General features: G+C 46.3%; 1 protein-coding gene across 4 annotated transcripts in view; it reads left to right on the forward strand.

Annotated features, from left to right (window-relative positions):
* The first annotated feature begins 2,500 nt into the window (after positions 1-2,500).
* LOC149336729 (uncharacterized) overlaps positions 2,501-23,683 on the forward strand; it is a 47,834-nt gene continuing 26,651 nt past the window's right edge. The window contains exons 1-3 of one of the 4 annotated variants that reach the window (XM_089553081.1): positions 2,501-2,665; positions 19,466-19,630; positions 21,398-21,705. In XM_089553081.1, coding sequence (XP_089409207.1) covers positions 2,642-2,665; positions 19,466-19,630; positions 21,398-21,705 — 497 coding nt within the window. In that variant the 5' untranslated portion in view covers positions 2,501-2,641. Of the gene's footprint in view, positions 2,666-12,365; positions 12,472-13,984; positions 14,240-14,283; positions 14,481-19,465; positions 19,631-21,397; positions 21,706-23,683 lie in introns of those variants that run through there. The other 3 variants (XM_089553083.1, XM_089553082.1, XM_089553079.1) reach the window with 3 other exon arrangements.

A 23,683-nucleotide genomic window follows, 5' to 3' on the forward strand; every position in this document is an offset into this window, starting at 1 on the left:
AAATTGAATATGCAGATAAACATGAACTAAATAAATAAATAAATAAATAACAAACCAAGCTCAAATTCCTGACCCCCCCCACACACACGCACGCACGCACGCACGCACGCACGCACGCACGCACGCACGCACGCACGCACGCACACACACACACACACACACACACACACACACACACACACACACACACACACACACACACACACACACACACACGCACACACGCACACGCACGCACGCACGCACGCACGCACACACACACACACACACACACACACACACACACACACACACACACACACACACACACACACACACACACACACACACACCAAAAAAAGTTCATAATCCATAGTTAGGGAAGATGGAAATAAAAATATTTAATACACGCTTTACGGGTTACTGCCTCAGAAACGAGCATTCGGAGCTGCAGAACTCTTCGTGGTAAAGTTTCCAGATAACAAAAAAAAAATAATTTGCATAGGTTTCTTGCGAAGTCTAAAAATACTCCTTCACACGGGCTGACAAAAAAAAAAAGACGATTCCGAAACTGAAATGCAGTCCTCTTCAAACTGCCAGATGTTGCTACTTGTCTGTAAGCGGCCAGGATTGCTCAGAAGGGGGCATTGCGTACCATCGTTCCACTCGAACGACTAGTTTGCGCGGTAAAGTAAAAAAAAATAGTTACCTCAGCTTTGTTCCCTATAATCCGCCCTGATATATTCCTAAACCACCACGTTTGTGCCTGTAATTCTGTTTTCCAGGGTGGTGGTGGTGAAAAACTTCAATATTCAAAGAGAGTTTGAGGGTAAAAAAGCCCTGCTGCATGGTCGGTATCCTTAGCCCGGGACACCGCACGACGAGGCCCCGTCTCGCACCCGCTTTACTAGAGCCCTTTGGGACTCCAGTGTGGAGCAGTTGAGGAAGGCAGTCTCCCATGCCTCTCGGGTGGGGTTGGGGAAGGGGGGAAGGTGAGGATTCTGAGTACATGCCCACACCATGTGAAAGATATCGCAGATCTCTCCACAGTGCGGGCAGCGCCCATCTGTGTTCGGATCGAAGTGTTTTGCTATGGCAGGACAGATAAGGGTTCCTGTCTGCAGGCGCCGCAGAGTTCGCTCCTCCGCCTTACTCAGCCCCTTGGTAGGTGCCGGGTAGAGACGGTAGCTGTCGCAATAATGAATTAGGATTTCGCGGAACCGCAGAAGCGGTTTATGAGCTTCTGAGCCAGGAGAGCTAGGGCTCTCTGCTCTACCGTCGGTTTCATTTCAAGCCTTTTCAATATCATCCAATTGCCCTGTGTCAGCAGAATCGCTGTGTAATGCTAAAGGACTGCTATTTTAATTGTTAAAATCCTCTATTGATAATACACTTGACCGCGTTCTTACTATCCTGGCTATTTCTATATTCATAATTTTTTTTAATCCCTAGCTAGGCGATCAGATGTAGAAGTATTAATTTGTTGAACGAAGGAAAAGTACGTGTCTCACCTGCATTTAAAAAATAGACGTACGTCAAAATATGCTTCCGGTGGGCAGCCCGGCAATTTGAGCTCGTTCATGTTGCGGGAGCCCAAGGGTGGGGCAGAAAGGGGGGGGAGGGGGGACTACTGCTCTCGCTTTTCCTTCTCCTAGGAAGACATCGAAACTATTTATTTGTTTACATATACTTTCTTTTTATACATGCTTGCCACTGCTACCACCAGTTAAAGACACGTTTCCTCGCAACCACAGAACAAGTGTGCTACGCGTGAGTGACAACGCCTCCGGTAAAGACATACACGTGACTACACGGGGATGTTTCTTTTTTAGGCCAAGTTCGCCCCGGCAGGAAAAACAAAACGCGCGTTCGTATACATGCGTATACGTGTGCTGCGTTGGGGGCTATCCATTTCCCCGCTCCGACCTCGCCATTTCCCAGTTCGCTTGGGACAAGGTCGAACTCTTCCTGACACATCTAAACGACGCCAGCGGGTCGGTTGAATGAGTGTCCCTCTTTGTCTCTTTTCCCCGGTGCGCGCTTTCAAGGTTGCCGGCTCCTGCGCGCCGTTCGCGCTTAATTCCGTGCATCATTGCTGAAGCTACCAAATTCGCACGAAGCAATCGAAGAAGCTGTTCGTTTGTGAAAACAAGTGACGATTGGCTGTGCTGTCCTGTCAATCACATCCTTGGCCGTTTCGACTGGTCAGTGATCGTTAGCCGGCAGTATCCGAGAGCCAGGATTTGCAGGGAAGGATTCGCTTTCTAAAAATAGGCTCCTGATTGGCTGAAGCGAGCTGTAGCTTCCATGGCACTGCACGCTTTTAAATGGGACAGAGTTACAGACCGTACACTCGTTTACCGCTCGCTAATCGTATGCGCGGATCTTCATTCAGTCTCACTTGAATGCAACTCGTCCAGGTCCAATGAACGGGCGACGTTAGAACAAGAAAGGAGGCAACCAAAATAAAGAAAGGTCGTCCGCTCATCGCCGGCTGGAGACGGCTGTCAACGCGTAGCAGACGACACCGGCGGATGCAGCAGACGACGCGCGCATTTCATTTCGGCTCCCGGAATACGGCGAACGGTTAGAGACGTTTCGGATACGGCGTGAACCAAGATCGGCACACCCCATCCCGAAGAGGACACTGCGAGAAATTTGCATGGATTCTGATTTCGGAAGAAAGGTGAGCTGTTGAGCAGAAACTCGCCAAAAAAAAAAGGGGGGGGGGGAGGGGCGGTAGAAAGGCGATAGATTAATATTTTAGCATGAGCAAGGATGGAATAAAATACAAACGTAACGCAGACGTCTTTGCTTTTGACTCTGTTTTTTTCGGGTTGCTAAAATATGAATCTACACTAAAGCGCCCAGTTTTGTGTCCCCCCTTAAGAGACATAAGCGGGATTCCCCATTTTTATCGCTTTGTCAATGATTCATTTGCTGGGGGTATCCCCAAAAGCTAAGCGCATGTGAGAACCCCAGTATTTCCTTCCTGCGGGGAGGGGCACTAGGTATTTTTTGATGTCTAAGTAATGATGAGTCAGTGTAGACCGATGTAAACACTTGAACAGGGGAAATAATAGGCCAGTTACTTTTTCTGTGTTCAGTGAGTGGTGCATAAGTCCGGTCATCATGCGGCAAATTCCAGGCTATTTTGTCTATTTTTACTTTCTGAAGATTCTCGGAGATTGCTATATGTTAAAATGAACTGAACGAAGGCCTTTAATATGCAGTTTCTATTAATTGAGCACTAAGTTTTTATTCTTTTGTGTGAAGTGTAAAGATTCCGAACTGTTTTTATTAATCATCGTTCTAGCATTCATGCTATCTTTCAGACCTCTTGTTCGCAGGTTGTTGATAAAAACTTACTCCCGTATATGCGAACTTTTAGAATTTCAGCTCAAACAGCGCACATTTTCGTTAAAAGAGACGTAAGCAGATAAGCGGAACTTTCCTGCATTCATCACACATGTGATTGGCCACCGCAATGGAAACTTTCCTATTGGCTCGAAAAGGACAGTGCAAAAGATGTGAAAAAACTGACGACAATTTGCCATCCCGACGTGAAGTGACTGCGTTAAACAGGACTCCTTAAGTACAGGGTGTTTCCGCAAACACTTTCAAAAATTTTCAAAAATAGGTATTTTAGGGTAAAATTGTGGCTTTTGCGGCGTGGTATTGCCAGGCCTGGCGGACACCAGAAAACCGGTGAATCGTCTTAACTAGTAAGCTGGTTAACTACTTTTCAATAATTAACTTTTTAACTATTAGAGTTCGGCGCCTGGCTGCAATTAGAGATCTGAAGCCGATCGTTAGTAATAGCCATATCAGTTTTTAGAATTTCAAAAACGCGATTACCCTTGGCGCTGTGGTTCGACACTGGAGGGGTTGCTTATCCTGCATGCTTTCAAAAGCGCATGTATTTTCGCACGATGCAGCCAAACTTTGAAGAGCCACAGCGGCAAGCGACAGTAACAGCGTTTTCGAAATTCTAAAAACTGAAACGGCTATTACTAACGATCGGCTACAAATATCTGATTACAACTAGGCGCCTAACTCTACTAGTTAAAAAAGTAGATTATTAAAAATTAGTTTACTACCTTAGACTATTTACGCGTTTTCTGGTGTCGGCGAACACTGGTAATACTATGCCGCAAAAGCCATACTTTTACCTCAGAAAGCCTCTTTCAGAAAATTTTTGAAAGTGTTCACTGAAACATCCGGTATATTATTCCTACGCTGCTTTACCATTCACAGCTATTCGTTCACTGTTAGCACTGCATGCTATACGCTCTTTCACGTCGCTCATACAAAGGTGGCGACGAGAGTCACTGTCGTCACCGTGACTGGAGTTTTCTCACTGCCAATGAACCCAACTATAAATTCAAGGTCTCTCTCCGTGTATGCATATCAGCATCCTACACGGAGCACTGCCCGCCCGACGCAAACGTCCTCCTTCTTGGGACACAGATACGTTGACTTCTGCACATCAGCCTCATGTAGGGAAAGCTGTTAGGGTTACACATGATGTTTTACCATGGCGTAGGATTTCTGCGTTAAGCGTGCACGAGAAGTAACAGCAAAGGAGCGTAAACGTCGCCGAAAGAATCCATCGCATTGTGTTTTACAAACAGGGTGTTGTTCGGTGTCACGTGGTAGGCGCCACGCGAGTTGCTCGCTCAATGTCCTGCGCAAACACACGCATGCACCCATATCCGCGTAGTTTTCTCTACTTCCTCCGAGATGGTGTACACAAATACACACTTTTAGCACAGCGCATACCGCTACCGCTTACCGCGTATCCCGAGCAAGCTCTGCGCGTGCGCAGATCGCCCTGATGGCGCGCTAGATGGCGCCACGTTCCTGTCAGTAGCGCGCACGCCCTCCATGTCGGGAGCAGTCAGCCCATCAGTTGTGGCGGGGTGCTGTATGCGGAAAGCCTTAGCGGTGTGTGGCGTTAGGATTGATGTACAACGTCTTGCCTCGATAGGCGAAACGTTCACACTGCCTCCTTCGGCTCAATCTCGCTTCAAATTCAGTTCACACAGGAGATGCCCACAGATGTCGCTGTCTGACCATAATAGTTTTTGGCAACCATCTCTTTCGTCCGCTAAGTCACGCGTATCTATCTACGTCATCTTCATGCAGCTTTGCTTCCCCTGACTCGAGCCGTTTATTGTGGCCTCTAACTTTGCGCGAGCAAGCCTCCCTGACATCTCGTTGCGGAAAAAAGTGCGGCTTACGGTGTTTACCCGACCTGAACGTTTTTTGCCCATAAGGAAAGGGATTACATGTGCGTCTGACAGCGAACCTAGTGTCTAATGGCGGACGGGTGACAACAGGACTAAATTTCCGTGCCATCCCTCCTAACATACTGACACGCCATCTCGAAATAACAATGAGTCTTCATGTACATCCGCATTCCCTGTTTTTTTTTTTTTTTTTTTCCGTAAAGCGGTTTGTGACTCAACAGTCGCGCTCGAAGCCCACCGCAGAATGTGGCCCTCTGTGTAGACTCTCCTTTGAGTGGACGGAAGAGCATTAATGGAGCATCTCGAAAGCCCTTCGAAGGTTCGAAGTTGGTCTTTAAATGGAAAGAAATTAAACATTGGTAGCAGGACAAGTTGGACGCAAAAAATGGACCTGCGGTAAAGGATAGACGCCATATTGCGCTAATCTAAACTGCCAGTTATGTGCTCATGCGTGAATTCACAGTGCACAATTACTCTGCTGTGAAGTGGTGAACGTGTGAGCAACGATTACGGCAAACACATGCCTGGTATAAGATGACACCACCGCATGGAGGCGAGAAAAGATGGTTACTTTATGAAAAACAGACATTTTAGATGAACACAAAATGAGCAAGGGAAGGGAAACCCTCAGGTTGATTCAGCCAACGTTTCGACAAGGGGACTTGTCTTCGTCTGGGCAAAGCGTTCATCATTGGCAGGGATTAAATAGGGCCTTCGCTCCGAGGAGGAAGGCCCCGGGGGTGGGGAAGGAAAGTGGTGTGAGAGGGGATGCGTGTCAGGAAGGGGAGGCAGGTGAATCTTGATTCGTTAAGCTGCAATAGTGGAAAAACTTATATCCGGGGGGGGGGGGGGGGGGTTGTAATGAACAAAGGCTTTGAAGGGGCTGCGACGGGGGGGAGGCGCTTGGTGGACCTGAAAAACTCAGATAAGAGGATTAGTCAGCGTGGTACAGGGAAATGAGAACCAGGCAAACAAAATAGGCTGGCACTGGAAGGAGAAGGAAAGGGGTGACATTTCCAAGTAAGGACAAGGCAGGGGGGGGGGGGGGGGGAATGGCTCGAGTTCAGAGAAAGCCATTTTCATTTTCAGAGTTCAGAGAAAGACATTTTAGATGGCATATTAAAACCCCGCTGACATGCACGTCTGCGTTGGAGAGAGGTTTCTGGCAAATAAAGGTGGTAAGGGAAGGGCGCAGTAAAGCAGCCCCCCCCCCCCCCCTTCTATCTTATCTTTTAAAAACATATAAATGAAGTATTAGAAAATAAATGGTGCTCACAGATTTGGAGTGAATACGTATTTAGGATTGGGGATACAAAATGCTTTAAAGTTTGGCGAAAGCTCAGTGTCGTGCAGACAGGTAAACAAAAAGTTTAGTACACAGTACACATTTTATTGTAGTACACATCTGATTGCTAGCGGCAGTTGTGCGAGAGTATCCATTTTGTACTAGCGATACGTCCGCTCGTCTGTATAAGCTGGGCACTTTACTGCACTGTTTAAGCTGAGCCGCGAGGAATAATGTGCGGCCTTATACAAATCTACACAGATGTGCCACTTATGTCATGCCCCCTTCCATTCTGAGGAAATTAGGTTCTAGAAGTAGGCGCACGACAGGGTTGCTACTTCTTATTATTGCTGGCCTTATCTTGTACAAGTCTTGGTGGTTGCTAATGGGTATTTACTCCCTTATTACAAGTCCCTCTAATACGGAAGGGAACAATTGAGCACGCAACACTTCATTACATTTTGATGGGTGACAAGCACACTTTTTCCTTCCTTTTTTATAATTTTCCACGGCATAAAATACAAAAAACTGGTTTTCAACATCACCAGAGAAATAAGAAATTAATATTTTTGTGCAAACTGATTGTTCCCTTTAAAATTGGAGGGTCTTGCACTCTTGGATGGGAGTTAGAGGCTCAGCTGTGTGCAGGCGAGTGCAGTTTTATTTAGTTTGTTTCTATCCGACATTTCTTGCTTCTTTTTTCTTCCATAAATGTGTCCTCTTTTCAAACCGAAATAACGCTTTCCACACATAAGGACGATTTCGCAGACTGCTTCCCCTCCCTCCCCTCCCCCTCAAACATCTTATTTTGCATGTATACTGTGGGCACAGGGTATATGCGTACATTATAGAATTAAAGGGCATGAATAAAAACACTTCGATGAAAACGGCAGAACGTGTAACTGAACAATACAGTGGCACATAAGATCGAGAGCCACACGAATTTGCCGCTTCAAAATATTAAGAAAACTTTGCTTACTTATCTGGACTGGTCGATTAAAAACTTAATGCAGTTATTTGTTTGTTCAACCATGAAAAGAAACACACACACACGCACGCACGCACGCACGCACGCACGCACGCACGCACGCACGCACGCACACACACACACACACACACACACACACACACACACACACACACACACACACACACACACACACACACACACACACACACACACACACACACACACACACACTCACTCAAAGCTGTTATTTTGTTCGTATATATATCGGATCGCGACCGTTTCAGTCAATGCTTTGTCTTAGTTCTGCGCCGGCCGCCTTTGGGATGTTTTCCTCCTTTGCTCTCTCTCTCTCCTCGTGGCCTGGACTGCGAGCTAAATCGCTGACCTCACCACTCTTCTAACTGCACTGCGTCTCAGTCTACTGACACTGCAGTGGAAGCTTGAACAAACCAGCGGTCGCATGCTCGAGCCGTTATCGCACGTTATAACTGTACTAGACTGGTTGGCTAGTTGGCTGCCGTGTGCTACCCCGCCACGACCGCCAAAGTGACGCGTGAGAGCCACTAACAAGCCGTTCTTGGCAGCGAGATGCTCTGAGGAAGTTCGGCCCGTGCTCTTCTGTAGCTTCTACTGTCGAACCGACAAAATGCGCAGCAGACCGCTTTCTTGTTTCTTTTTTTACAATACTGCAAGTACTCTACGGCTGTTAAAGAGTGGGAATAAAACAAGAAAAAAAAAGTACGTCCTTTCGAGCTAGTTCAACGTCAGTTTAAATTTTCGAAAGTCTTCACATACTATTCGGAATCGTGAAACTGATACGACTCGAAGGTATTCCGGTCAGTGATGGTTGAGAACAAACGACCATTTAAAGACAACTCATGATGCGCACGAAACAATGGCTAAAATGCGATTAGTACGAGGTGCTGATATGCCTAGGAGACGTGCACCCTTTGCCAAAAGTAACCAATTAACAGGTTTTTGCTGCTCAACCGCATAGCGGAGATTTTACGGTATTCCTAAAGACCGAAAGGTCTCACAACGTGAGGACAAGGGATCACCTTACTTCACACAGAATCAGTGCTTAAGGGCTGCCATCGTGCTTCGCTACGCGGCTAAAAAACAAACCACCTGTGCTGGGTTACTTTTGGCAAAGACTGTAAATGCTGGAAGGAGTGTAGATCAAACTTAGTGTCGTGTAGCAGACAAAAGAAGTGATTTCCTGCTAGCCCTCTGCGCCTTGCTAGTTATGGAAGTTCTGCTTTAATGCTTAAAACTGTCCCTGGCAGTTTTTTTTTAGGCAGGACAACAGTTTCTCAGAGCTAACCTTCGCTATTTCTCCAGTTTATCAAGCACGTTCAGATTATGCTATATCACCCCCAACTGCGGACTATAATGTTGCTCTGACCATGCTTTAAATCGTACAAGTGTTCAGCTATTGCTAGTTTCAGCACTTTTAACGCCTTATATCTAACTAATAAAGGACGGTAATTTTCTACATTGATTTTATTCCCCATTTATGAACCGGTGTGACCTTCTCTATAAGAGCTACATGCTTGGAGGAGAGCATTCACGAAATGACACAGTAAAAATCTAGCACAGTCAAAACCCGGTCCAATGGCCAATGTCGTTGAAAAACTGGGTACTTCACGGTCATATATGAGGCACAGTGCGCGACAAACCATTTACAGTAAACTCTGTTGTGAGTTCTTCAAACCTTTACGTAGTTAGAGTGATTTGTCGGCGGATTTTTCGACACTACTCCCAACCATTGTTTTTACTTCGCAAGCAAGGGAATGGATCGTAGTTTGAGTTATTTCTTTTTTTAAATTTAGAAATGTTCAGGGCAATGAAAGGTGATGAAAGCTACTACAAGCCCCGTCGCTTACGAGTACCAAAATACGTATGACAAAACACGCACAGGGTTACTGGCTGCTGCAATTGCACTCTTACAGGTTCTGTCCTGAAAGTAATGAGACAAGTCGCGGCGTGACGCGCGCATGCGTTAGATTGGGAAAGCGCTTTTGGGGGAAGGAGGGGGAGCCTTCAGCTTCACAATGCGACCAGATTAGTTCGCTCCGAGCAGGCGAAGCGAGTGGACGTCTTCGAGCGTGTACCCACGTTTCGTCGCTGCGTCGAGGAAACCATGGAGCCAAATGAGGAACAGCGCTACGCTGTGAAGCTTTGCCATAACTGAGTAAGTCCCCTACCGAATCATTCAACGTGCGGGAAAGATTCGATGTCCAGGTCTGGTGTTCTAATGGCACAAAGCATTTACAAACGGCCGTGAAGACGTTCACGACGGGCAACGGTCCGGGCGCCCGTCGATGACGGTTACCGACGGTAACGTCTTCACAGCCATTTGTAACTGCTTTGTGTCATTGGAACCCTTGCAACCTGGACACTGCATCATTCCCACATGCTGTAAAATGTCTGGTTAGGTGATTTACTCCGTTGCAAAGCTGCACCGCGTGGCGCTGTTCAACGTTCGCTCTATGGTTCCCTCGACGCCGCGACGAAACAGGGGTGCACATTCCAATACGTCCACTCGCTTGACCTGCTCGAAGCCAACTGAGGTCTTTGCATTGTGAAGCTGAAGGTTCCCCCTCCTTCCCCTAAAAGCGGTTTCCTGATCTAGCGCATGCACGCGCCACGCCGCGACTTGTCTCATTACTTTCAGGACAGACCCTATAGGTCGAGAGCGGGCTCTTCGCGGAGAATTCGTCCCTGGTAACGGTAGAGGACGAGGCTTCGGCTTAAGAGTAGAGTAAACGAAACTGTGAACTAGGATGCGCTCTGATGAAGTCAAGAGTACAACGTTTAGACTAAGGGCTTACATTTTGAAGATCAATGGAAATGTACCCTTGGCCTTCGCAGTGACACTGCCGGCGATGACGGAAAAGAGCACGCGACTTGGTGAGCTCCGCCGCGGTGGCTCAGTTGTTAATGCGCTCGGCTGCTGACCCGAAAGACGTGGATTCCATCCCGGCCGCGGTGGTCGAATTTCGATAGAGGCGAAATTCTAGAGGCCCGTGTGCTGTGCGATGTCAGTGCACGTTAAAGAACCCCAGGTGGTCGAAATTTCCGGAGCCCTCCACTACGGCGTCCCTCATAGCCTGAGTCGCTTTGCGACGTCAAACCCTCATAAACCCATAAGCCAAAACAACTTTGTGAGCCCTGTGGACCCGAAACCTCGCTGTAATCTACTCCTTCTTCGTACTTATTTCTAGTTGGGGCTTTTAGATAGCCTTGTAACATTTAGTTGCTCTAACGAAGAAGCATTCGAAACGTATCGCGTGTTTTAAGTGCGTGTTGAGCGTTCAGAAGATGTCGTGAAGGACATTGAAGACCGGCAGGAGCTATTCAGATAACGGGGATGTCATCGGAAGCGAGTGGAGTGGGTAAGGGAACAAACGCGGGTTAATGACATCATAGTCCAAATCAAGATGAAGAAATGGGCTTGGGCAGGGCATGTAATACGAAGGCAAGATAACAGGTAGTCCTTAATGGTAACGGAGTGGATTCCAAGAAAAACCAAGCGTAGCAGGGGGCAGCAGAAAGTTAGGTGGGCGGATGAGATTAAGCAGTTTGCGGGGATGCGGTGGCCGCAACCGGCAAAGGACAGGGCTGATTGGTTAATTGAAGAGACATGGGAGAGGCCTTTGCCCTGCAGTGGGCGTAGTCAGGCTGATGATGATGATGATTCTTCATAGCCCATGTTCTGCTTTGAGACGTTCGGCCCCACATACCATACCATGCCATACCATACCATACCATACCATACCATACCATACCATACCATACCATACCATACCATACCATGTGATACCATACCGACCATACTGTACCGTTTACCCAGTATTCCTGATATGGTGCTTTAATGTAACGAAGCTGCACCTGTTCTATAGGAAAGGCATGTAGTAGAGAGCTAGCTCCCGACTACTGTGTTTTCCCAGGCCTTGCTTTTCTTTGTGCCGTGCGCCGTGTGTGCCGAATCTGGAATCAACGAGCCACACTTACAGCATCGCATATAGCAAGTGTTCTTTCTTCTTTTTCGTTTCATTCTCAAGCGCTACACTGGGCGATCACGCGAAAGGTCGTCGACATTTCCAGCACCGGACAGCCAGAAACAGCCAAGAGAGTTCATCGCCCGTTTGGGAATCTTTCACATTCGCGAGCAGTGATAGTTGCCGAGCTTTCCCCCGCGCATAAATATGCGTCGTTCAAATGCCCTACATTTCCTCGGACAATAAACTCTTCGACGTCGTATAATATAAAGCTGGACTTTGGTGCACGCGAAACCGACACCAGCCCCGCCATGCCTCTTTTTGAATGCATCGCTTAACGGTCCTTTCTGGCGGATGTAATGCGTCCCTCCACGATAGTGCTATATGCGGAATACCTGTACGAACCGCTTTACGTCCGGCATGCTACACCTCTGTGGGACATTTCGGAATGAGTGATCGGTTTCGAACGTGACGGAGCCGTTTCCGAACATTGCTCTGTTTGGACACTATTTCTCTCCTGGAAAGACCTGATACAGGCGCCTCTATCGAGCGACACGCGATAGTCTCACTTCCGAAACACCTAAAATATGAGAAGGACCACGTGGGAAGTTAAAGTAACGTTTCTAAACAAGAAAAAAAGAGAACGCACCGGCTATTCGGCCAGCGGAAACGTGCCGTGTCGGCTCCCACAAAAGGGCAAACAAAATGATAAAAGAACTGGACGCTGAATTCGATTCAACCTTGCTCGCGGTCGTGGACGCGACAAACGCGTGCTCCTTTTTTTTGCCTAAACTGCATGCACCTGGACACGGAGGGTTTTCGGGCGCAGCGACGCCTAGCGTCCAGTATATTGCTCCAATGACCGAGTTAGTCGCGTAGATCGACGCCACGGCGCTCGATTGCGAGGCGCTTGATCGTTCAGTTCAGCGGCCCTCCAGGACGGACTATATTTCTTGCATCGCATTTCGACCCTCGCTACTGGTACGTGAAATACTTTTTCGTTAGGTGTTGAAGCGACAACTTTGCACTGCCTGAGCCAGTCGATGTCGCCCGCACAGTGGCTGTTTGTGACCAAGCTACATAGCTCCAGTTGAAATGACTTTATGGGGGGACTCCGGGCTAAACAAACTTCGCCGTCATAGTCAGCACAGTACCACGCAACTGAGTACATGTCCTTCATCTGTTGTCAATGTGAAAGTCATCCAAGTGAGTCTTAACCGTTAGGCTGACGTGGCCCGGAGGCACGCTGCTTATAGTTACGTTGATGCGTGGTTGTTCGCTTCGCGAATGGGCCAAGTAGGGAGAGTTTCATTTTGTCTACTACTCCTCTGTACAGAGCAAAGTCTCATGTTCTGCTGAAGAGCCATTCTTTTTGTTTCTTTTCTTTTAAATTTCAGATAGAATTCCGGTGGCCATACTAGCCTTTAGGTCACTGAATGTGAGACCCATCAGCTTTCTTCCTATGCCAATCAGAATCATTGTTTGGCCGAGTTGTTTCACGCCGCGAAGTGTTTTCATTAGTGCTGGGCTAGGGCTGTTCAAACTGTTCAATTTATATGCTTCTTCTTTGGGCTGCTCCGTGAGGTTCCATGGCTCGGAACAACAGACGAACACTGGTGATGGCGTACTGTCCTAGCGAAAAGAGTAATTGCTCATTGCATGAATGCCAGGCTCATTCCCCGTCTTGTTTCCTTTTTTGGGATTTGTCTGCACTACGTAAGTCATTTCTAAAGGCTAATTCTAACCAATCACGCCTCACACATCGATCGGTACATATGCCGGAGCTCTATTTGACTGCTGGCGACTGTCCAGAAGTCATCCTTACCATTACCCGGTGGTCGCTTTACTGCTCAGATCCTCATGGATCCTCGTCTTCCGTTGCGCTGTTTTTTCCAATTCTTCAAACATGTACCAACCAGCCCGTATTTTCACTCTTCTGGACCTCGTGAAAGCTCTACTTTCGGCTTCGTCCGGTAAATTCATTCCTGCAAGCGCTATCATTAAGCTTTGTTAACAGACCGCACCATTATTGTCCTTTTCGAGTCACAGCCAAGCGTAAAAGTGTAGCAAGCTGACGCAGTGCACATTTTGCCATTCATGGAAATGCATGAGGGCACACGACCGCTCGGAAATATGCGCTAACTGTTTAGGTCACAACCTAATTACAAAACTTCGTCATCCTAAAGCTTCCAGTGTTAAAACCTTCGATTTTAAACCAACTCAAGGTCGCACAGTTTCGCGAATTGATATTCAGCACAACGAGGCCAGATAACAAAGTATCCTCGCCCACTATATCTTGTTGCGTGTAGTGTACGGGGAAAGAAAGCATGCGTGAAACACTACCCTTTCTTTTAGTGTACGGTGTTTGCAACCGTACGAAGTAACGACGGTGTTCTAAAGCTTCCTATTGTGGCGCTGTCGTTCCCGGCGCACGGATATGCCATATATGTATCTGCGCATCCCCTATACACTTCGCAGCTGGGCCCCGTCGGCGGTGTTAGCAGCGCTGGAATTCCCGAACCTCGCGGCACGGCCCCCTGTTTGTTCAGCGACTTCGGCGCGTAGAGAGAGGACCGCGCGCGCGGCTGAGTCTACGAGGAAAGCGGCCAAGCCGTCGGGCTCCCGCGAGCACCAGCCAGCCACCGCCTCCCGTAACCTTGGTTCGTGCTTCGACGGCCCTCGAAGTCGCGCCGTCGGGCCATCGCCGCCCGCTGAGGGTTCTCTGCGGGGACACTTCGGTTTAGCGAGAGTGAGTACGTGTATTTGCTCGCGATGCCGGAGAGCTCTGCGCGGTGTGCCCGTATAGGTAAACTCCTGGCTCACCAGGTAGTGGCATACACACTTCTGAGGCGTCCCTGAGACGGCGTCCAATAGTGAGGTGTCAAGGTGTCCTCGCTACGGGAGAAAAAAAGACGTCGTGTGTCGTGTTGTTATCGCCCCTGACGGTTGCGGACATGGCGTCTGGTCTGCGCCGCTGGTACGAGGCTAAGGTTTGTGGCTTCTTTTATTTCGCCTTAATAGCTTGATAGTTTCGAACGAGTAAAAAAAAAGGAAAACTGATTGAAGTAAATTTAGTAACTTTTTAGGCACTGCTAATTTTCGCATTTATATCCAGTAAACTTTTTGCTTTGAGGCGAATATTTTAACTGAGGTTTTCGAGGATTGCATAAACTGTTCAAGTTGTTTGCTGCGGGCGTTTACTACTCGCAGTTAAAAGTTCTTGATACAAACTGCAATTCATGCAACTTGCAATTCAGCTTCTAAGTAACACGACACATAACCTGCTACCTAACTTCTCTGAAAGGCAGTTTTAAAGCAGCTTACGTTAGGAACTCATTATTTGGCAAATGGGAACCACTCTTTTTAGACATAGTGTATTTTTCCGTGGTCACGAAGTTACGGTAAAACAAACAGAAAACCGTGAAACTCACTGCGAAGAGAAATGCATATTCGGCACTACGTTTGCATATACCGGCTTTCCAATGCGTCATTTTGCCGCGTGGCATAATTGTGCGTGACGGAGCCGAGAGCGGGAAGAGCTGCGAATGCAAGATGAGAAGCGCTGCTAATGGGATCCAACTGTCTCTAATTATTGAAGTTTATTCACCAGTGAAAAGTTGACTATTCTATCCCAAGGTGCAATAGCTCGCAGTCACAAGACTGAACATCATATTGCAGCCAGCGGCGATAAACCTGCGTGTGGAACCGCTATCTACCTGTGCTTTGTGACGCTAATGACTGACATACTTCAGTCTTGCTCTCTGGACTGGATGCACTTTACATCCGCTGTATAGGACGTCTGCTTAGAAGGCGGAACCGTCTTTTTTTCCTCCTTCGTTTCAGCCTTGTCACGTGTAACCTGAAGCGTATAACTGTACATAGGAATGAGGAAACTCGAGGGACAAGCGCTAAGCTGTGTTTATTGCCAGGAACATAGGCGCTGTCAAGTATATTATCCGGATTACATCGAACAACACTGAGCAGTGGCCAAGCGGGTCACCAATATTGCTGTCGGGGAAAGAATCGGTTTTTCCGGCATTGTTTCTGACTGTCACTCGTGCCGTAAATGGCGTGTTCTGGCGCGTGCTGCGGTCGTGCTCTTTTGGTGTTTATAAGTTACCTTGTGTTTCTTTAGTGGACGTCACAAATATGTCACTCTTAAACGGGCACTGACGACGACTGTATCCCATTACTGTTATTAGCGAAAATCAATTCTACGGCTCTTTCTCAACAAGTCGAATTGTGTCCGTCACCAACATATGCATTTATTACTGACATTAGATCTAATACTTTTGCTGGTACTTGGTTTCAACTCTTGATGTCTACAGTAAAAAGGACTCCGTGATCATAGCTTCGAAGCGGGTGGCGGATCCTCTGGGATCTGTGCACAAAAAGTATGTCGACGCATGGAGTTTACTTGTGAAATTGGCCGGTGATGACGCCATATGCACTGCATTTCTTGGCCTTTTCTAGGTTGTAAAAGCTCAGTTATTAGTGAAAGTTGCACCTTTGTCGTAAGAATAATGCTATCTGTCGGTACAGCCAACTTGAGTTTGTTCCTAAAGTTCCTTTAACACAGATGGGATTGGTCTTTAACGCCATGTCACGCATGCCGCAAGGCTCGGTATTGATCGGTAGCTTTTTCTGCACTTTGTTAATATACTGTGTATTAATACGTCCAATTTGCATTAATTACTTTTTAATATATTTTAATCGGTGCCATTTCTTCACCCCGTGCAATTACATGCAGATAAATTTTGTTTATCGCGAACTTGCTTGTTACGACGAAAAATTATGCGGCCTTCAATATTGTTTAAATAATATACTTCCTGGGTACAGTAAATGCTTAACAGATCTAAAGACTAAATGTTGAAACCCATGCGTGCTTACCGCTTTAACGCATGTCCATTTGCAGAACAAATAATCATCATCTGGAAAGCTCAGGCACCTATACGAAACTCTATTAACGTCCTTTGCAGTATAACTGCTTGTACAGAAGAAACTAAAATACACTGCGCCAGTTTGAAACCCCAACAGCTCTGGCGTAAGCAATAAGCTTTGAGCTAGCGCAGAATATTTCGGCTCGTTTAAGTCAAATTATAACCGCATCACCACTGTAAATACGGAGAACATAGCCTGAATCTTGTCAAAATTTGTTTTGCTTGCTTTTTAATAGAAAGACCTCGCATGTTCGCTGAGTTCACTACGTTTATCTTAGTCATTACGCAATAAATTAATTGATTCTCCTCCAGATCTCTCTTCCCCAATGGACTATGATAGCTGAGCTGGGAGTAGTGCCTGCGGAGCACTTTTCTAATAGCTAGTGGTTTTGAGCAAAAAAAAATTGCTTTTAAGGAAAGGAAATGGCGCATTAACTCTCTCACTTCTTGGCGGACAGCTCAACCGCGCTATAAGGGAAGAGAGGAAGGTTGAAGTGAAAGAAGAAAGAAGGAGGTGCCGTAGTGGAGGTCTCCCGAATAATTTGTGGATAATTAACGAGCGCTGACATCGCACAGCACACGGGCGTCTTTTGAGTTTCGCCTCCATCGAAACGCTGCCGCCACGGCAATGTTCGAACCAGGGTACTCCGGCTCGGTAGCCGAGCGTCCTAACCACTGAGCCACAATTCTATCGTCATTCGTCATCCATCGTCATTCACCGCTCTTTCTCGCTGTTCGTTGCTCGAGCAAACTTCCGGAAAACATCGCATCAGTCAGCAGCCGCGATGGATTTGGTCCCATACTGCAATCTTTTGTTGAAGTGAAATATTTGACGCATGCTTGTTTTCCATTATTCTTGTTTATCATTGTTTGTTTTCGTGCCTAGTATTCTATTCCTCCTAAACGTAATGCCCCATGAGCACTTTAGGGTATGTGGATAAATAAATAAACACATTTGTACACGCTCATTCCTCTTGCATGTAACGAATGGAAAGACCTTCGAGAGAGAGAGAGAGAAAAAAAAAATTCCTACACCAAGTCACTCCCCTACAGCACTGCATAGACATGCTGGGTTAAGAGCGACACTAAGATTTTAGGAGTGTTCCTATCGCTGTCGTAACCAGACTTCAAACGAAGTAGAGTGCAGCAAGTTGGAGCTTTTTGGGCTACAGTGTTATAAAGTTGAAAAATTCAGGGGGCACTTGGCTCTCTAAAGTGCTGCAAGGCGAAAGCGTTTCCTGACGCACTGTTTGTTTTTGTTTACTTTTTTATGTTCATATTCTTTTGTTTTTGCTCCTTTTCTTATTTTTAATGTTTTTTACTTTTATTTTCACATTCTTTTTATTTTGTTTTTATTTTTGCTTATTTTCTGATTTTTATTTTCCTTTCCTTGACTTTATTCCTTTTATTTTATTTATGAAACCTATGCATTTACTAGATGCGCCTTTATTCATGCTGGAACCTTGAGTCTTCGTGGCGGAATGGTAGCGTCGACTCTTCAAATGCCAAATGCCCCGGTTCGATTCCCACCCTCGGCGCAGTTTCTAAGCAGTGACGCCGAAAGGCGGACAAATCTCTCCGACTCGTCTGTCGACACGGCTGCCGACGCGTCTGTCTACACTCCTGCCGACGCGTCTGTCGACACTTCTGCCGACGCGTCTGTCGACATTCCTGCCGACGCGTCTGTCGACACGGCTGCCGACGCGTCTGCTAACGACAGTATGAGGCATTAAAGGCTTTCGCCTTAATATTATTGGAAGGACGGCAGATGGGGCGAGTTGGTGTTCCAAGGTGACCAGAAAATTCAAACAGCGCTAGACAACCGGACCCGGAGGAGGAGTTGTAAGTTTAGCGCCCAATTTATCTCCTCCTGTTTCTGATCCAGACGTCTAGCACTGTTCGGATTTTCTTGTCACCATGAATATTATTGCTCTTGCACGGGACACACTCAAAGCATATATGTATTGGGTAGATATATCGTAATCTTTTGTGCAGAAAAAAAAAACAGCTTTCATTTATAGTGTCACTGACCTCGAACGAATGAAAGTACGCATTGTTTGTTTTTATTGCTGCTCTTACTTGTTTGCATGCATGCTTGTGTGTGTGTGAGCTCGAACAAATGAAAGTATGCAGTGCTTGTTTTTATTGCTGCTCTTACTTGTGCTCGTGCATGTTTGTGTGTGTGTGAGCCGCCGATTTCAACGTTCCTTTTCTCAGTAGCGTCCATTTATTGGTATATTGTTATTGCGCATTGTTGTTAGAACAACTCTCCCGTTCAACTTCAGGACGCTTGGCGCTATGACAAAAAAACAAACAAACGAGGCAGGAAGCAGACAACCGAACAAAAATAAACAAGTAAACAAACAAAGAGACAAACCACTAAGCAAATACATTTATATAATAATAATATAATAATATTAATAACAATAAACTTTATTCATATTATATTTACAGACCCGTACGAGCACATCAAAGCCACACGTAAGCTTGTAGGGTGTCGCCAGGCGGCACCGAGAATCTAAACAGACAATATACCCAATAGAAAATGAAATATAACAAGATTATGGTTGGTTGGTTTATGGGGTTTAACGTCCTAAAGCGACTAAGGCTATGAGGGACGCCGTAGTGGAGGGCTCCGGAAATTTCGACCACCTGGGGTTCTATAACGTGCACTGACATCGCACAGTACACGGGTCTCGAATTTCTCCTCCAAAAAAATTCAACCGCCGCATAACAAGATTATAGACAGGTGCACTAAAACTTGTACACCAAAATATGAGACAGATATATAATGTAATCAGACAATTACATACGCAAAGCGTAGAGAACAAAAACTTCGCTCTGAAAACTTCGCTATATGCGTTCTGAAATATCTATATTAGGCAGGTAGCGCTTGTCCACTCGTGTCACATCCGTCGTATGAGTAGTTCTGATCCCTAAGCCACAAAGTTGACTGCCTGATAAACCGTACTTGCACATTGCTTGCCGCGTGAGAGGGTGTACGCAATGGCGAAGGAGTCCCTCCGTGTGCGCAGGTAATGGCGCCCGTGCTGTCGGCGGCCATGTTCTACGCCATGTGCAACGCATTCTCGCGCTGCTGCCCTCCCGACAGCGTGACCATGCCCTGCCGGTGCTCGGGTCCCAACACCTTCACCGTGCTCACCTGCGACGGGCTCATCTCGACGCGCCAGGTGGAGAGGGTGAGAGCGTCCCCCTCTCTCTTAACACGTCCTTCCTCTCAACGTCCCGGGCAGCCCCTGCGGAACTGTGTGCCGTCATGTATCAATCTCTTCCTCTAACACCATGTTGGAGACTGTTCTGAGATACTCTCACACTAATGGAGCCGAACAGGGTTGATGCAGGCGATTTTCGCACAGGGTTCCAAAGCGCAAGGACCATGTGCCTTATAGACGTCTAAAGGCCGGTTCACATGCAAGCGACTGAGCGATTGAGCGACGCGTCGCTGCGAAAATTTCCAACTTGTTGAAACCTCGCCGCTCGTCGCAGCGACGACTCAAAACAGGTTTTTCCGTCGCGGCGGCAGGATTCGCTACCATATTCGCTTGCATGTGAAACAGGCTTAACAGTCAGCCATGCGGTGGTTTCGACGCCACCAATCTCACCATTCAGCGCTGTTAGTGGGCGCTACTCTTTTAAGGCTCGTTCAGGCTTAACTAGAACGCGGTGATGTCTATAGAACTGCAGTCGTTGCGCAAAACGCTAACTCGTGGCTGAAGTCATCTATTGCCGGATACAACTGAAGAAAGGAGCAGCAAATGCTCCTCAAAGGAGGCCCTTCAGCCAATAGCGTCACCCAATTTTCATGGCGTCGGGATTAATCAGCTTGCATCCGCAAGCTTGAAATTACAGAAGGTCGCAGATAGAAGCGGATTAATCTCGGCGTAGTCGGAATGACCGTGGGGTCATCAAAATCGGTCAACGCCATTGGCTGGAACGCTTCGTTTGAGGGGCAACTGTCGCTTCGTTCTTGAATTGCATCCGAGTATAGTGTTCATTTTTTTTCTTTCATTGGGATTTTAATGGACAAAAGAAAGGCTTCATTCTTCTAGTGTTCTTATTAGCGTTGTGCAGCCTAGCAGTCGACGGTTTTTACTCACGGTAGTTACTCTATCCCTTTGAACTAAAATCAGTTTAAATTATAGACATGTACTGTGATGTCCATTGCAAAATCATGACTTGGCGGGAACACAAATACATATTAAATGAAAATATTTAATATTTGAATAATATAAGAAGACATTGAAAATACCGCAAGAAAAATGAAAACTACTAGATGACGATGATAGCGTTGATAATGGTGAGGAAATCCCTCACTTTGCGTACTGACTTGCTGGTGACTCCAACCACGTGCTCCTACGTGCCCACTGATTCTGCACACCTAAGGCCACCTAACTGTCCACTTTAAGTACTAAGTGGATCGCCGTCCGCCTCATCACTGTGCTTTGTTGTTCCATCGGAGCGCGATGTAGTTTCTTAGTGCATGTCCTAATACATTATACTCTAGAATAATATATCCACATGGTATCAACATATCTTTTGCAGTATATTAAATTGGTAGACCGAAAATCGGAACGGTGAAGCCCAATAATTGTCAGACGACGGTGCTCTTTCAACCGCCTATAGTGTTAGTTCCGTGTGTTTTGTTGTACTATCAGCTTGATTTAAAGGGAGATGTTCGCTTTATACCCGATTTCTTGCGGCACACCTGAATCTTCAAAGCAATATGCGGCATCCAAGAGAATGAACGTATATTTATTCTTCAGGGTTAAAATTAGTTTGTATACCCAGCAGTGTATGAGTTGTGTGGTCGAGTAGCTTTTCTTAGCCGATGGCCGGTCAATAAGTATGGCGACTTCCACAAGCCCCACCCCCCTCCCATGCTGGAACTGCTCGAACGCGCACATTTTAAACAGTTCGTCTGCATCGCTATAACGACTTTGTTCCAGGTGGCCTCCCGGGTGTCGAGCCACAGCCTGGACTACGGCAAGTTCAGCATGTCCAACGCCAAGGTGATGGCGCTGGAGCGGGGCATGTTCGGCAGCCTCCGCTTCGAGTACATCCAGGTGAAGAAGTCCACCGTAGTCCAGGTGGACGACGGCGCCCTGGAGCCCTCGCGCGACACCCTCCGGCGGCTGGAGATCGTCCACTGCGAGCTCAAGTCGTTCCCCTTCCAGAACGTCTCCACGTTCCCCAAGCTGGAGAGTCTCTCGCTGCATTACAATAACCTCAAAGCCGTGCCGGACTACGCCTTCAGGTTGGCACCCTTTGGATTTCGAACAAGGTGTTGGTGCAGGATGTGAAACCGGATATGAACCAAAATATAAGAAAGAAGCAAATGTGATTGCTTAAGTTAATTACTAATCATCATGGCAAAACGAACAAAATGTGATCTATTTATAATGCAATGTTATCTATGGGTATACTTCTTCCGAAACTGACGCCGGAAAGGAAGTGCCCTTTCGCGAGCGTGGTCTAGAGGACGAACTCAGCTAATCTTTCATTGGCCCTAATTTTTCCCGATGCACCTACGCCGGCTTAGTGCCTATTGCTGCAGTTTTCCCACTAAGCCATACTTTTCATCACAGTGTCAAAAATAGGCACCGGAAAACACATCGAATCTCAAGCGTGTTCAACAGCAAGAAATTTCAATCTGAATTTCAAGCGGAACAGTGCTCAGTTGCTATCCGAGAAGACGATACGCTCGTATTTGGTACATTCTGCCGCAATTTTGACTATAATGAAATCACAGTTTCAAGATTTTAATAGAGTTTCCAGGAACGCGCGAAACCACGAACCCCAACATTAACTTTACGGATGTATGGGGTATTTTCGGTTCTACTCAGTATGTTCAGAAGCCGACAAGACTGGATATTACACTTGAGCTCGTGTTACGTAATCATCGAAATGTTGTACCTAATGTCATTGTGTTCCGACTTTAAGTGATCACAGCACTTTTGTTTGAGACTTGAATGTAAATGGTGTAGGCTAACGCCCGAAAGTATTCACCTAGAGCACTTCTAAACGAGGAGGGGGAACTTAGACGCCATCTGTGCAGACTAAGCTTTTTCTTAGGTTAGGTTTATGCACTTGCCTAAAACTAGTTGCCCTGACTTTTTGCGGTCCACCTCCGCACGAAGTTCTTCCTGACCTAGGTTTGGAGGTTTGTGTCTTAGTAGGTTCTACAAACATCAACAACAATTAACTAGAAAAAAGCGTGTGTTAATGGTGAAATACGTAGACACATATGGAGTCAGACGAATGCTTGTTGCAAATATTGTAAACACAGCAGCCTCCTGAACGAGCAAGCGTAAGTGGCAAGAGTAAAAGCAATAAAAAAAGATTTCGCTGCTCTAAATAATAATGAAAGTGTATTCCAAGAGGCTTTTGGAAATAGGCAAGACAAGTAGAAACAACAATACCTCCGTCCCCGGAGTAGTTAGATTGTGGGGTTAGATAGCTGCATACCGGGATGGTTAAAAGGTAAGATGCATTTAAGCCGGTGTTTTCTCGAACAGCTTTGGGATCTTCTGTATTAAACCTTAAGCGCTCCACTAATGTAACAGGTATGCATAAATATCAGCATAATTTTATCGAGTGTCCTTAGGTGGGCCGGATACCTAGAATGTTCCTGGCCGAATATCGCCATTTATTATTGCACTGAGTGTCATTACTTAATTGCCATATATAAGCATGCATCATAAGCAACCCTTCTCTGCAAATATGGTGGGATTCAGAAGTACGGTAAGACGACCAAAAATCAATTAAAAGTATGTCGCTGCCCGTAACACAATGACTACAGAAAGTACTCTTCAAGTCGACATATTTTGCCTAGACTTATTAAGCAAAACACTATACCCAACAATTCTGGACAAAAGTATTTTTGATCAGGGAAAGAGTTTATGAACGCAATATTTTCATATGGTTTACATCAAAGATCAATATATTCGCAGATTTCCCGTCGACAGGCGCGCATTTTTTAGGTATTAACGTTTTTGCGATCCTCAAAAGCGTTTCTCATAGGTTTTTGTATGGTATTCTTAACTGCTCTATGCGAGCTATGGAAGATCTTAAAAGGAAAGATTTTGCAACACATAGAAAGAAATAGACCATTACCTTTAATATTTCCATAACAGTACCTTATAATTTTCCAGTAGTCATAATGCTTCTTCAAAAACGTTGGATATGGAGCTGGGACATGTGCTGATATACTGAGGCTCCACCCCATTCTAGAA

Source organism: Amblyomma mixtum, chromosome 7 (genome assembly GCF_055824585.1).
Source record: "Amblyomma mixtum isolate Tamu chromosome 7, ASM5582458v1, whole genome shotgun sequence".
In the NCBI taxonomy this organism is placed as follows: domain Eukaryota; kingdom Metazoa; phylum Arthropoda; class Arachnida; order Ixodida; family Ixodidae; genus Amblyomma; species Amblyomma mixtum.